The sequence below is a fragment of the Carcharodon carcharias genome, chromosome 2 (assembly GCF_017639515.1).
Source record: "Carcharodon carcharias isolate sCarCar2 chromosome 2, sCarCar2.pri, whole genome shotgun sequence".
NCBI lineage: Eukaryota > Metazoa > Chordata > Chondrichthyes > Lamniformes > Lamnidae > Carcharodon > Carcharodon carcharias.
In genome coordinates this window covers 119,146,697-119,162,851 of record NC_054468.1, presented here as the reverse complement: position 1 = coordinate 119,162,851, position 16,155 = coordinate 119,146,697, and the positions used below count along the sequence as shown (strand labels likewise).

At 38.1% G+C, this 16,155-nt stretch overlaps 1 protein-coding gene across 2 annotated transcripts in view; it reads right to left on the bottom strand.

The window, feature by feature from the left end:
- Positions 1 to 16,155, bottom strand: part of LOC121292586 (calcineurin subunit B type 1) — a 63,007-nt gene that overhangs the window by 10,037 nt on the left and 36,815 nt on the right. The window contains exons 3-4 of one of the 2 annotated variants that reach the window (XM_041214744.1): positions 10,451 to 10,567; positions 6,414 to 6,590 (exon numbers count right to left, since the gene is read on the bottom strand). In XM_041214744.1, coding sequence (XP_041070678.1) covers positions 6,414 to 6,590; positions 10,451 to 10,514 — 241 coding nt within the window. In that variant the 5' untranslated portion in view covers positions 10,515 to 10,567. The remainder of the gene's footprint in view (positions 1 to 6,413; positions 6,591 to 10,450; positions 10,568 to 16,155) is intronic. The other variant, XM_041214754.1, reaches the window with a different exon arrangement.

Here is a 16,155-nt window from a genome sequence, read left to right as displayed (position 1 = left end):
AGAAATTATCTTAGGGTTCAGACAAATTCAGTAACCCATTTCAGCTTCACTCACTGATTTCAACACGTCAGAATATTACTCATTTCCAAAGTCTATACTAGCTGGCTAGCTTTTCCCCAATTAAATCTGCTGGGCCTCTTTTTAGAAGCAGCTTTGAAGTTTAGGGATCAATTTTGTCCAACTTTCAGTCAAAATCTTTAAATGATTCTAAACAATATCCTTAATCTTGGAGTACTGAGGTAATGTGTCACCACCCCATTCGGAATTTCTGAAAACATGAACTCAACACAAGTTGTGGTATTTTTGTTCCTATACGAAAGACGAAATCACAATCTCAGAACTGTTACAGTGCATGAGGCGGCCATTCAGCCCATCGTATCTGCATCGGCTCTCCGAATGGCACTAGGTGAAATGCTCCTTCTCCTGCCTTCTCCTCATAACGTTCCAAATTGTTTCTTTTCAAATAATCATCTAATTCCCCATTGAATGCCTTGATCGAACCTGCCTCCACCACACACACACACACACACACACACACACACACACACAGGCAATGCATTCCAAACCCTTACTAATTGCTGCATGGAAAAAGTTATTTCTCATATTGCTTTTGCCAGTTACTTCAAATTGGTCCCCTCTCATTCTCGATCCTTTCATGAGTGGGAACTGTTTCTCCCTAACTACCCTGTCCAGACCCCTAATGATTTTGAATAGCTCTATCAAATCTCCTCTCAGCCTTCTTTTCAACAAGGAAGAGTCCCAACTTCTCCAATCTTACCTCATAACGAAGTTCCGCAATCCTGGAACCATTCTCATAAATCTCTTCTGCACTCTCTTCAATGCCTTCACGTCTTTCCTAAAATACAGTGTCCAGTACTGCATGCAATACTTCAGCTGAGGTCTAACTAGTTTCTTATACAAGTTCAACATAATCATCTTGTCCTTGTACTCTATGCCTCTATTAATAAAGCCTAGAACACTGTATGCTTTATTAACTGCCCTCTCAACCTGTCCTGCCACCATTAATGACTTATGCACATATACACCCAGGTCCCTCTGCTCCTGCAATCCCATTCAAGTAGGACCCTTTATTTTATACAATCTTTCCATGTTCTACCTACCAAAATGTATCACCTGTCACCAAGTGTAATAATTCTCATAATATTGTGATTTATTGTAAAAGGTGATTAATAGTGGGGTTTGGATAGTGCGTGTGTGTGTGTGTGTGTGTGTGTGTGTGTGTGTGTGTGTGTGTGTGTGTGTGGGGGGGGGGGGGGGGGGGGATTTAATGGAGTTGGAGACAGCTGGTCTGGAGGCTTTGTCTCATCAAAATAAGCTAGGTTTGAAATGCCAAATACATAAACATGGCTGAAGCTTTAGAATTTGAGAATTTGCATTTTTAGATAAATCAGGGTAGTTTGACTTTCAAAGAGATAGTACAATGTTACATCTAGCCAGAGAAGCTAGGCCAAGCAGTATGTTTATTTTTCCCAAAGGTTGCATTTAATATTAGCACCATGCAATGGATTTATATGATGAGAAACCGTGAAGTTCTAAAGACATATGGGAACAATGGAATTTGCATTAAAAGGGACAAATATGTATAAAGGGAAATGAGGCTGTGTGTCAGGGAAGGCTTTGTAAGATCTGCCAAGTGTGAAAAGCCTCCAGTATTTGTGCATTAAGCAATTGTCTACAAAAATCGAAGTTGGAAAAAGCCACTTTGAATTCTACTGTCCAGGGCAGTGTGTTGACTTGCCTGGAGCTGTTTAAATCTATTTTTTTTACCATTGCCTTAACGGGGGTGTAACTGGAAGCCAGATTAATTAGGGGTTTTAGAAGATATTATAGTAGTAATTTGTAGACCTATGTGCTTGAAAGCTTTTCTTTTGTTAATCAATGTTTAATTTAGTTTTCTAAAAAATCTGTGAAGTCTGGGTGGACTCATTACTACTTAATTCAAGGCACGCATCTCAAAATAAATACAAATTGCAAAGCCGTTGTGACCACATGATCAAGTTTCCCTCCTGGATTTGATCTGCCTGGCACACAGCATCTGCCGTATAATAACAGACCTCATTTCTCCACATTGAACATTATCTGCCTCCTGTCTACCCATTCCACCAACTTGTCTATGTCCCTTTAGCATAAGAGTGATAAAAGGAGGAGTAGGGCCTCTCCAGTCCTCTGACACCACCCCCATGTCAAGGAAGACTGAAAAATTATGATCAGTGCCTCTGTGATTTCCACTCTCACTTCCCTTAGTATCCTTGAAAGCATCTCATCCGGTCCCAATGCCTTGTCAACTTTAAATACCGACAGTTTATCCAATACCACCTCTTTGTCAATTTTGAATCCTTCTAGTGACAGAGTTTCCTCCTCTGTCACCATGGCCTGGGTAGCATCTGCTTCCTTGGTAAAGACAGATGCGCAGTATTCACTTGGGGAAGTGCAGCAACATTGACAGCAACTTCATGTTTCCACATTTTACTGCATGTGCAGACTTTAATATCTCAGCCACACCCCCTGCCTCCATGTGTAAATCCCTTTTTTGGTCCCAATTAGCCCTACTTCTCCCCTTTACCACCCTTTTGCCATTTATATGCCTTTCCTAGGTGCTGGCATTTTGCCTGGTAGTTATTCAAATTGTGCATGTACATTAAAGTTATACTTGTTGAAATCTACTCTTCCTGTTATCTGTTGAAATATCTAAGTGAATATAAAAATAAGAAATCCGACATTTACATAATCCTGGTTCGCTAAATAGCTACTATACACAAAATACTACCTAGGATCAGGTACTCAAAATAATCCATTACTATAGTGATAGTATACTACCTTTCTTATGGATTAGGGGAAGGAATGTGTACAGTTCAAAGTAACTGCATGAAGGATAGATACCTCAAACAAATCCTGATGTTTGGTGGAAACATGGGTCTTTCAAACAGTGAGTCAGAACATCCAACAGCATGCATATACCAAAACTCAGCAAATGATTAACTACACTAATTGACAAGGTCATCATGGACAAACATTGTACGCAACCTTTATGGCTAAAATTCATGTCACACAACTAAAATATTTCTTCCCTTGAGCATGCTCAAGTCTAGAAACTTTTTGGCAAACCACTTTTTGTGTTTACATCTGATGTTCATTAATATAAAGGAGCAATGAAATTCCCCAATCGGCTTTTTATAGCTGAAACGGGACAACATATATTTGTTTCAGGCCTCTAAAGCTTAATCATCCAGGGCTGCCAGTCTGCAGTGGCCAACAATCATCTGTAAGTGGGTAACAGAGAAGCAGACAGTAATAAGATAACAAATAAAACAAATGTAAGTAATACTGGAGTAGTGCAAATGGAAGTGTAGAATTCCAGTTAAAGAAAAGGCAATAGGAAAAAAAAGGACGATGGGGCTTGTACATACGAAATATTTAAACTTTGACTTGCATAAAATTGTTAGCAATGTTAAATTTGTTTAAAAATCCTAAATTAAAATATAATATTTAGTAGAATTACGTGGTAAATTGAAAACAATAACAGGTTCTCTAGAGGGAATTTCCCTTGAATCCACCAGTCCAAGGGTCAAAACTACAAACTGCAGTAACAGTTTCCTTAGACAAAGCCATTAGTTTTCAAAAAGAGCATCAAACAGATTTTGCCAACTGTACCCAGGCAATTTTCACCCAGAGCACTACCGAAAAAACAAGTCTGAACCTGCGGCTGGGAGTACAGACAGCCTGAGGAGAACTAATTTCCCTCGATGTGTGCTGGATATGTTATTTTGCTTTATTCCTACAGTAGTAGAGGACTCAAGAATATAGGCTTAGAACTTATATTGGACATCCTGTGTATAGGTGGTGAAAGACAAACCCTCACCTTTTACTCCCGTGAAATTACTTATTCCAATGACATTTCATTCAAAAATTAGGACTCCCAAATGTAATGCCAGTTGCATCTAATATTCCAAAATAAAAATTCTGCTGGATTATATAGTCAATCATTCCAAACTATATATGGTTTCACACAAATAAAACATAGCGATGAAGGCATGCTATCCCTTGTTGTGCGTCAAGCTCTGATTATTAAGAGTTATTTTTATAACAATGAGGTGGAGCTGCCACATTACCTTCAACTGAATCCTATTCAAGGTCTCAGGGAATTACAGCAAAAGACTTCATATGACCAGATGGGAGATGAAACCAGCTTAAGGCTGATGTAACCTGGCTGCACTTTCCAGTCTCATCTCAATTTACGTAGAAAACTAGTTCTCAGAATACAATCAGTTCATTAATTTGATGCAATTTATTACTGGAAAAAAAATTGAATTACTCATGAGATTTGAATTAAGCAATTTAAACAAAGGGCTGTTTTTCTTGAATAAAATTTCAATTACGTGAATTAAGGCCTTCTGAGCTAAAACTTCTATCAACTACTCTGAAGTTACATATTTAATCTCAAAGACAAAGACATTATTGCTCCTTTAAATCTAGGAAATCATAGGGAAGTTACAAGGTTAGTGTCACTGCACATTTGTAAAATTATTCACACAGTAAGTCAAGACAAAAAATCTTTATGTACAGGTCTGCATGTAAAACTGTCTTCTAGAATTCTACCAAGCACTAATTTGAATCAATTTCTGATACAAATTCAACAGTTCTTCGATAAGTTAGATTGGTCTCCAAATTTGATGGCAGACAAAGTAAAGTACAGGCTAAAAAGGTAGACTTCAAATTTCAAATACTTTCAAAGCGAACTGCTCTGATTTCATTTCTAATATGATCTACTTTACCCAGATTTGCCTGTTCAAATAAAACTTAAAAGGTTAAGTAGAAATTACTTATGGCTCGAAACGTCAACTCTTTTCTTCTCCGCCGATGCTGCCAGACCTGCTGAGTTTTTCCAGGTAATTCTGTTTTTTGTTTTGGATTTCCAGCATCCGCAGTTTTTTGTTTTTATTACTTATGGCTTATCTGGCATGGGAAAACAAGAGACCTGCATGCCCTTTTACATATACACAATTTAAAAACTGTTTCTTTAAAACTGCACTTTAAATAACAATTACAATATTTACATTTCATTTGTCTGATGAGATGAACAAAGAAACTTGACTAAGCATGCTCCCCAACTTAACATTACAATTTTCTGATCCAGAAAATCCAACACCCAATCAATTTTTAAAAAATAATCTGAGAAAATTATCGATTTCCTGCTCAATATATTAATAACTTCTAATTTTCAGAGCGATTTGATTGTTAAGGTATTTAAATGCAGTGAATGTTCATCTCAAAAGATAAATTTAACATCTAGAATTGGAGTTGAAGCAGTTTTAATTTCAGTTTTTATACTTGTAATTATTTTAGCTTTCCTAAACAGTCTAATTAGTTTTGTACTCCAATTTATAACTAGATTACAAAATGTAGCAAAATGAAAGAGAATAATAAAATTTACATAACGATTTTGTTGTAAATTTGTAGAGTTGACTTGAAATTTGGCAGTTCAACTGTATAAAATGGATGCACAGATTACATGCTCATTTTAAAAAGATTTCAATGCTAAAAATTGCTAGTACCTTGTACATTACAAACTCTAAATTTAATTTCTCGATTGCATGTGATTTTAAATAATGAAAATTCAGAAAGCCCACCCAGATGTTCTACTTGATGCAAATGGAATACATCTAAAATATTATCCCAAATTCATTCCTTCCGAAGGACTACATTTAAAAATTCATATGCATTAATCTACATAACATTTCATAACTAAATGGTTTCTCTCAAAACTACCTAAAGATGATTTTTGAGGCACATTTAGTGAACTTATCGAAAAGGTAGATTCTATGGAGCTGTATTAACTATTTATGTACTGAAACTATTGAGTTATAATACAATACTAACAAGTATTTAAATTAAGCTTGAATGCTCATATAAGGGACTAAGATTCAGAACACAGCTTACAGCGATTTGGAATAAAAGTTGGGGAATAACCATTTTTCATGATTTATTCACCATTTCCCAAAATTAAAAACACCTTTGACAGTTTTTAGTGAATTTAAAATTTGGAATTTCTAGTTTAGGGTCCACATTTTATGTATTCCTAACCTGATCTCTAAAATATTAATCATGGCTAATATATGCTTTACTTTCTGAAGTTATCTATAAGCAAACCTCTACACAGAAAATTATAAAGAGAAATTTGTCTGGCAAAAACTGTAACTAATAAATAAATAACTTGGATTTATTAAACAATGTAATAATAAATGTAATTTTTACATGGGTGCCATATATTTGTAGGCACAGTAGGAACAAATCAATATCTCTCTTAAAAAAAGCCCAGTAATGCCCACTCCAAGCTAATAAAACAATCTTGCTCAAAATTTGATTTTGTATTTAAGTGCTAAAAGGCATCTTACCTTTAAAGTCAACTTCACCATTCCCGTCGGTGTCAAATATATCTATAACTCGTTGCACTAGTGGGTTCTGTTGCAACTCAGGCAGGGACATAAATTCTTCTACACTCAGTGAACCAGAATTGTCCAAATCCAGTTTCTTAAACCGCTTTCCTAGCCGTTTAATCTCATCAGCATCAACTGAAAAAGTAAAATTGGTGAATCAATATTTTAAGTTTACACAAAAGCACTGGACTGAAAACTTGAGCAATTTTTAAACAAAGCTACAAGATGGACAGAAGTTTCAATCTTCATGTATATAGTGTTTCACCTCATGCCAACCCAAGCACAGTCATTCAAAAGTGCAGAGCTCTTTGTGCAAGGTGCTCACCCAGGTTCTTGCCTGTTCTGGCCTTGGCCATCTTGGTCAAACCTTTGCTGGTGCAATGCTGACAACAGACCGAGACAACGCATTGTTTACTAACTCGAAGCTTCAGCAGAATCACATGATCCAGCTGCCACACAGATTATTCAAATCCCTGTCCTATCCAAGAGTTAGGGAGTCAGGCTTTAGTACATTTGAGCAGACAAACACAAAAAGCCTATTAATCTTTACCCAACATAACTTCATTTCACAATAGTGTAGGTGGAGATTAGAACATTGCTTTATTTAATGATTGTTTACTCTGGAAGCAGCAAGCCCATTCAATGAACCGCTACGGCTTGACTTTATACACTTCTATTTCCATGTAATATCAAGGAACAGTTAAGTTTAACATTGTTGCAAAATTACACATTGCACAGGGCTGTAGATTTGAACTGTATAATAAGTGAAGAAACATCCAAAGCTAAATGTGAAAATGAGACCGTGGACTGATCAAACATAACGTTTTATAACAGCATCAGGCTGCTGGATATTTGGCACCAGTCCCAGATAACATCTTAACCAAAACTCCCTTTTATGTAAATGGAAAATGGCCTTGTTTGGAAGGGGAAAAAAAGGAAGTGAAGGACCAAGGAGATTTCAAACAATAAAAGGGTGCACACCTTTCAAGCTATTCATTAAATCAGTTTAACACTTGGGAGATCAAAACAGGTTATACAGCTAACCATGCATTCCCTTTTTCTTATCCTTTTATGTACTCCCTTGCACATTCCTTTCACTGAAAAAGATCAAAACATGATTTCACTAAAATATCTATAAATAGCTGTTCAAAACGAATGGAAGTGGTAAGTGGGGTTAGCAGGACTCAATCCTCATCTCAACATTTCACAACAAATGATAGAAGGATTGATTATATTCAGAATTTCTAAGCTTACTCAATGCAAAATGGTGTGGAATGGCAAAGCATCTAGTGGTGCCAATCATTCAAATGGATCTAGTGAGGCTCAGCAGTTAGGTTAATGGCAGGCAAACTGTGTTACATTTATACAAATGACATACCTTGCTTAAGCATAAACATCAACATTCATCATAAAACTATATAAACGGTTGGAATATATGACACGACATGGAAGCATTTGTAAACCATTATGGACTTAATTTATTAGACAACCAATCAATATGAGTCTCAGCACCCACAGATCAAGATGGAGCGCCAGATCATACAGTAAAACCAAATTTATATTGAGTAGGGTCACAACCATGACGTGAGAAAGAATGCAGTACACCAGAAAATTCTCATTGAGAACAGTAATCACCATTCTCAAGCAAGAATGAAGGGAGTGGTTGATAAAGTTAGCAAATTCAACTAAACTTGAAAACCAGTCAGTTATCAGTCTTGTAAAAAACCAATGTCTTTTGCCACTGTTCAGAAGAAACTTCCTGCAAGGTAGATTGAATAACAGAGTCTCAAAACCCTTTCAAAAATAAAGAATATTGCAGCCATACTAGAAAGGTTAAAGCTTAAACAAGATAGTTAACAGGAGTTAATGACATCAAGAATGTGATAAAGGAAAAGCAGTAATATATTCAATATTCATCACTGAAGAGTGCAAAAATTCCTCTTATCGCACACAGGATTAAAATAGTTAACTCCCTACCAATTAACTACCTGCATGGAGAGCAGAGTGCAAAAGGTGGAATAAAAGTAAGTTTCACAGACTGGAACAATATGGAGAGTAGTGTTCCACAGAACTCTATGTTAGGGCTGCTCTTATGTATTTTTGATTTTGAAACAACAAATTGACATTTGCTAATTACAAAATTCAGAAAGCAATTTACCCACTAGTCAAGTATCCAGGTGCCCATAGATTACAAGTTCCTGCAAAACGGCAATTTTTTGTTCGAGTAGTGCATTTCCTAATTAAAATCTGTTGCATAATTATTTTCCTAGTTTTAATTTTGGTCTGCCAATACCAAGAACAGAGCATACTTGCAATGCTACTCTGCGATCAGCCACTTCAAGATGTTCCATACATTTGCCAATATTTCTCTTCGAATTTCCTGTTTGGAGGATAAAGAAATATAAGCTAGCCTTTCAAAATGTAAATCTAATCCATTTGAATTACGCTGGAACAGAATTTGCAAAGCAAACCACTTGTTTTCTCCAATTCTCTCCCTACAGCACTCCTGAAGGCAGTGCATCTGCCATAGAGTTCACAAGAGCATCATGTGAGCCTGACAACAAATGTTGACAGCTACTTCACTAAAGATACTGTTCTAGTCAAGTCTGATGTTGACCTGACCCAAGTACACATGCAACACTTTCAGCAAGTCACTGGATATCCTCCTGGTCTGAATTACCCCACCTCAACTAGAAGTACTATGGCCAATTCAAACCCCTCACTGAAACTGAAATATGGAAGTTTGGATAGGACCTTCCTGATCTATATGGTTAAGTACTATTTTCCCCACAGTCATCCAGGAGCAGTTACAAATTTAAATTAAAATTTAATTTCATGCTTATCCAATATCAGAAAATGCTAATCCAACCCAGTTCATCCAATTGATTCTTTTCAACGTTGAAATAAAATACACCACTGATTTCAGTTCGTGCTTTAAGGAAATACACATATAAGCTGCAGCCAGTTAAAATTACAAAGCTGTTACTGCAACATAAGCAGTGCAGCATTTTGCATCCCATCGCCCGTCCAGGATGTCAGTCAATTACAATGAGAAACAAGGTACTGACTTATCTGGAAAAAGAACTGCAATTGTACTGCAGTTTAGGTTGGGAATAGCGATGTGCCTCCCAAAGTAACATCTGCTAAAATAAGTTGTTACTAGACGATTGTTGGCTCATCCAGCAACTATTGGTAGTAATGAACCCTATGAAATGCTGAAGAATTTTAAATATGAAACATTACTGAAGGTCTGGACAGTGAAGTGATCAAGCAGTTCTAGTGTCAGGTTAGAAATTCCATAGTAATCCTCAGCTAGCACTAAGAAAAATAGACAAATTTTTGTCTCAGCTGTACTGATTTTCTACTGTAATGTAGATTAATTGAAGTATACCCATTTATTTAAATCAGATAGCCCTGGCTGCAGGTCATTCAAACAAGTTGCTTCAACTTGATTATAAGTGGCAACTGCATTATAAGGAAAGGCCAACCAGCCCACGAAGCTAGTTTCTTCCACACATAAATGCAATAAATGCTGGCCCAGCCTAGCCAGCGACGCCCACATCCCATGAACAAATTTTTTAAAAAAAATCTTGTACAGTCCCCCACCACTTACAGCAAACATGCTCATATGAGCACAAATTCCCTGCTAAATGTGATGCCTACTATAAAGGCTGAAGCTTATTTTCTCTCTATCTTGGACCTGCTGAGGCTCCTCTGATTTCCATCTTCTTCAGTGGGAGATGGAAATGTCCAGCTTTTAACAAATTAATCAAAAATTTGTACTATCCAGTGTTGTGAAAATCTAGTTTCATAATTCATATTTTTTAGTTTTATGAATTTTTTTTAATGTAGATAAATGGAAACACTTGGTTAAGAAACTGGTATGCATCTCAAGTGAATGCAAATCAAACAAGCTTGGTTAATTACAGTTAAAAGATAACTTGCGTTTTTCTTACAAGGTCAGAATTAGAAAGGTGTTATGAGATCAGACTTACTTCTTGTAGAATAGGGGCCAGTCTTGGGAGTTTCATGCACGTGCAGGCTGGGAGCGGACAGCATATGTGCAATCCGACATTGTGTAGCTATTCAGGCCGAGGGTGGTCCCAGGGCGCCTGCGTGAAGAGAAAAAAAAAGAAACCCCTGGAAAACCCACATCACGTGACGGGGAGTGGAATACCATAACCAGAGAAGAATGCCAGATAGGGGACAGGGAGAGGTCCCAGTTAAGAAGAAAGAGCAGAAAAAGGGCTGCAGTTAGCAGACTAAGTGGTGAGGGCTCAGGAGAAGCCCTGATGATTGAAGAGGGCACATTATCACAGTATCTTTACAGTGCAGGAGGCCATTTGGCCCATTGAGCCTATACTGGCTCTCTGAAAGAGCATTCCACCTAGTCCTGCTCCCCTGCCTTATCCCTGTAACCTTGCACATTATTTATTTTTAGGTAACAATCCAATTCCCTTTTGAATATCTCGATCAAACCTGCCTCCACCACCCTCTCAGGAAGCTTGCTCTAGACTTCAACCACCCTCTGGGTGAAAATTTTTTTCCTCATCATGTTTACTTCTTTTGCCAATTATTTTGAATCTGTGCCCTCTGGTTCTTAATGTTCCCTTGAGTGGGAACAGTTTCTCATTATTTACCCTGTCCATACCCCTCATGATCTTGAATATCTCTATCAAGTCTCCTCTCAGCCCTCTTTTCTCCAAGGAAAAAAGAGTCCTAACCTCTCCAATCTACCCTCAGAGCTACAGTTTTTTATCCCTGGAATCATTCTTGTGAGTCTCCTCTGTACTCTCTCCTATGCCTTCACATCCTTCCTCAAGTATGGTGCCAGAACTGGACGCAGTACTCCAGATGAGGCCTAACTGGTGTTTTACACAAGTTCAACATGACTTCCTTACTCTTGTACTCAGTGCCCCTATTAATAAAGCCTAAGATACTACATGTTTTATTAGCTGCTCTCTCAATATGCCCTGTGATCTTCAATGACCTATGTATGTATACACCTTGGTCCCTCTGTTTTTGCATCTCCTTAGAGTCTCTCCCTTTATTTTACACTGTATCACCATATTCTTTCTGCCAAAATGAATCACCTCACACTTCTCTGCACTGAACTTCATCTGCCACTTGTCTGCCCAATCCACTAACATGTCTATGTCCTTTTGAAGTTCAAGGCTATCCTCATCACAGTTGACAACATTTCCAACCTTTGTAGCATCTGAAAATTTTGAAATCATCCTGTGCACACCACAGTCTAGGTCATTAATGTATATCAGGAAGAGCAAGGGTACTAACACTGACCTCTGGGAAGCTTCACTACAAACCTTCCTCCAATTTGAAAAACAACCATTTATAATTACTCCCTGTTTCCTGTCGCTTAGCCAATTTCTTATGTAAATGCCTCCTTTCCCTATTATTCCAAGGCCTAGAATTTTGCTTGTCTGTTGTGTGGCACTGCCTTTTGAAAATCCATATACACCACATCAACAGCATTTCCCTTACCAACCTTCTCTGTTACTTCCTCGATACACTCCAGCAAGTTAGTTAAACATGATTTTTCCTTGATGAATCCATGCTGGCTTTCCTTAACTATTCTGCATTTGTCTAAGTGAATATTGATTTTTAATCTGAACTATCGTTTCCATAAGTTTCTCTGAAGTCAAACTGACTGGTTTGTAGTTGCCAGCTTTATCCTTGCACTCTTTTTTGAACAACAGTGTAACATTTGCAATTCTCCAGTCCTCTGGCACCTCCCCTGTCTCTAAGGAAGACTGGAAGATTATCATGAGTGCCTTTGCAATTTCCACTCTCACTTCCCTCAGTACCTGTGGAAGCATCTCATTGGGTCCTGGTACCTTATCTATTTTACTTAAAGATAGCCTTTCTAATGCCCCCTCCTTCTCAATTGTAAATTCTTCTAGAATACTAGTTACCTCCTCTCTCACCTCGGCCTGGGTGGCATCTTCTTCCTTTGTAAAGACAAATGCAAAGTTGTCACTCATTAATACCCCTGCCATTTCTCCAGCCTCCACATGCAAGTCCCCTTGTTTGTCCCTAATCAGCCCTAATCATTCTTTTACCACCCTTTTATTATTTGTATGCTTATAGAAGACCGTGGGATTTCCTTTCATGTTAGCTACCAGCCTCTTTTTACGCTCTCTCCTTGCTTTTCTTATAGGTTTCTTCACTTCCCCTTTGGTCCTTCTATATTCAGCCTGGCTTGGGAGAAGCCATGGAGATTTAAAAAGACAGCAAAAGGTTGGTAACTCTGTGTCTTTGGAGCAGTAGTATTCTGCTTGGCATGGCTGAAGAGCTGAAATTATGCTTGTGAGTTAGTCCTCGAGTGCATACTGGGAATCCAGGGGAATGGAATCTTAGGAGATGAGACAAACTCTGCAAGGCAGGCAGTCATCAATGCCATCAGAATTGAAGTGACTTTTTGGAGAGAATTACAAGGCGAGATCTTCAAAGGTGAAGACTGGAATCCCTTGTGAGATAGAGATAGAGTTTCAACGAGATTGGTTATCAGTGTTTACTGACATCTGGGTGGGCTGTTGAGAAATCAGTGAGATCAGTCTTGGTCGCAGATTCCATTTATTGTGCAGTTTAATGTGCTCGACCACAGTTTGCCTGTTAATTCATATGCACCTCACAGTAAACTAAAATGTTAGCATCTAAGATAGATATTTTAGCTTTCTGACTTGGTACAGTAAAATTTATTTTTGTTTCTTCAAAATCCATGGAATCTTGTGGCTTTATTCTCTTGGCCGGTGTCTTGAATCTCAAACTTTGTCTACTTTAAACAAAAAGTTACTGGTCCCTAACCAGACTGCATCCAGAACCTGCGTGTCTTGGTCTTGGATCATAACAAGTGTTAAAACACTGAACAATGGATGACCCATTTCTAAGCTTTATGGAGCCAGAAGGTTTACACTTATCTTAATAAAATGTTTAAACTATTTATGTAGTTCAGAGATGAAAATAAGTTAAAAGCCAGTTGTAAACAAAAGAGTTACTTGACAGAGCCAGTAATTAAAGGAAAGAGGGTAATAAACTCCATTAGATGTATAAATTATTCACGTGGGTCACGTAATCAAAGAGGCTGTTTTGAAAATAGGATAATTAGTTTACATTTCTGTTCGGAACTTCCCAAAGCATGCCCCGTTGCCAAGAAGATAGGTTGCAGGGAACTACCTTTGGGTGGAATTTGTGTGCTTGCGCTCACAGAAGCAAACAGTCAGCAGTTCGGCTTTAGGAATCAGGCCAATGCATTTGCAGCTCATTGAGCTGAGGAAGAAAGGGATAAATGCACCTTAAGCAAAGAAAATACTAACTTTATTGTTTATCACATGGAATGCTGGTGGAAGTTTGCACGCAGTTTGGAGACAGAGTTTGTGAAAGGAAGGAGGCTAGAAGGTTTGTCTTACATAGAAACATAGAAAATAGGAAGAGTAGGCCATTCAGCCCTTTGTGCCTGCTCCACCATTCATTATGATCTTGGCTGATCATCCAACTCAATAGCCTGCTTCTGCTTTCTCCCCATATCCTTTGATCCCTTTTGCCCCAAGGGCTATATCTAACTCCTTCTTGAAAACATAGAAAGTAGTTGAGGCCAAAACATTGTGTAATAGTGAACTCCACAGGCTCACCACTTTGTCTTTGTCTTGTTGGAGTTAGAGGAAGAAATCTCCAGTAACCCTCAGTGAGAACCAGAAGTTGGCTTGGAGACTAAGCTTAAGCTGACAAGTCTACAGTAGCAAGGTTTTGAAGAGAAGTTGGAGGCTTGCTTGGCCAAAATTTAATGGAAGGATCCCCTTGAAATTTCATATCTCAGAGAATAGCTGGGTTACTGAGAAGAAATTATAGAGAATTTCACAGGGCTGTGACATACCTTTGGGTTGGTCCCAGGAAAAGTAAATGAACCTTCAACATTTCATAAGATAAGGGAACTCTTGCACGGGAGGTTGGGAATCAAAGTAAAACTGGATCTGTAGTATATGTAGTTATAAACTATAATGCTAAGTTAGTAATGTTTGCTTTAACTTTTTTTATACATAAAATAAAGTTTGTTTTTGTTATAAAGGTGAACCTTGTAACCTAGTTCTTTCAATTAATCTACTGGGTGTTCAGATTTCTCAATTCACCAGTTGAAATCTGTGGTACAACGGTAACAAAAGTAATCATCTCCATTTCCCCAGGCACAAGTTTTGCTGAGCACTATTTTCATGCAGGCGCTGCCCCTTTAAGAGGGCAGCAATGATATGCTGCTTTCAGTTTAACTTCTTTGCTATGTTGCAGGCTGGCTTCTCACAGCCCAGCCCTGCAACCTCAAAAGAAACAAGATGTCCGATAATGTGACCTCTGTCTTGTCCTTTTGGAGCCCGCAGCTTGCATTGCTCTAAATAAATGCTGGCCTAGCCAGCAACGCCAACATCCCAGGAATGAATAAAAAAATACACTTTTTTTGTGGCTAAGGATTCAGTCAGATTGGCCTTCTTGCATTACCTAAAAACAAGCTCAACAATAACTTTCAAGAGCTGAATTAGATCAATAGTTAAAGGAATGGGAAAGAGTGGTGGAGGAATATGGGGCTAAATCAGATAGCCCCGCAACCCTGTAAGGGATATAGATAGGTTAAGTGAGTGGGCAAAAATTTGGCAGATGGCGTATAATGTGGAAAAATGAGAGATTGTTCAATTTGGCAGGAAAGATAGAAAAGAGAAACTGCAGAATGCCACGGTAGAGGGATCTGGGTGTCCTTGTACATGAATCACAAAATGTTAGCATATAGGTATAGCAAGTAGTTAAGAAGGCAAATGGAATGTTGGCTTTTATATTCCATCCCCCTTGCAATAAAAGTAGGAAAGTCTTGCTACAACTGTACAGGGCACTGGTAAGACTGCAACTGATGTACTATGTATGGTTTTGGTCTCCTTACTGAAGGAAGGATATACTTTCCATTGGAAGGTCAGAGAAGGTTTGCCCGACTGATTCCCGGGATAAATGGGTTGTCTTATGAGGAAAGGTTGAGCAGGTTGGGCTTATACTCATTTGGAGATTAGAAGAATATGAAGTGATTTTATTGAAATGTATAAAGATTCTAAGGGAGCTTGATAGGGTCAATGCTGAGAATATGTTTCTCCTCATGGGGAAATCTAGAACTACAGGGCAGTTTAAAAATAGGGGGTGTCTCAATCAAGATGGAAATGAGGAGGAATTTCTTCCCTCAGAGAGTCATTAGTCTATGGAACTCTCTTCATGTATTCAAGGTTAGGTTAGAAAGATTTTTGATCTACAAGAGTCAGGGTTATGGGTGCAGGAAAGTGGAGGTAAGGCCACAATCAGTTCAGCTATGATCTTAATGAATGGCTGAGCAGGCTTGAAGGCCAACTCCTGCTTATGATCTTTTGACAGGACTTGTGAAAGTAGCCTTGCTTGCATTTAAATTATCTGCCCCTCTCAACATTTGGAAAATATGAACGATGTCTAACTTTAATCATTTTCCATTGATAAAATTAATTTTGCACAACACAGTAAAAGCCTCAGAACCTTTTTGGTTGCTGTTCTAGTCGTCTCTCAACAATACCAAAGATGTGTTCAAGGTAGAATTTGTTCTGCCAATAAGGTACCCTAGAATGCATTTTGACATTCTACCCTTAATATCAACTTCATAATGACTGGATATTCCAAACAAAGAATC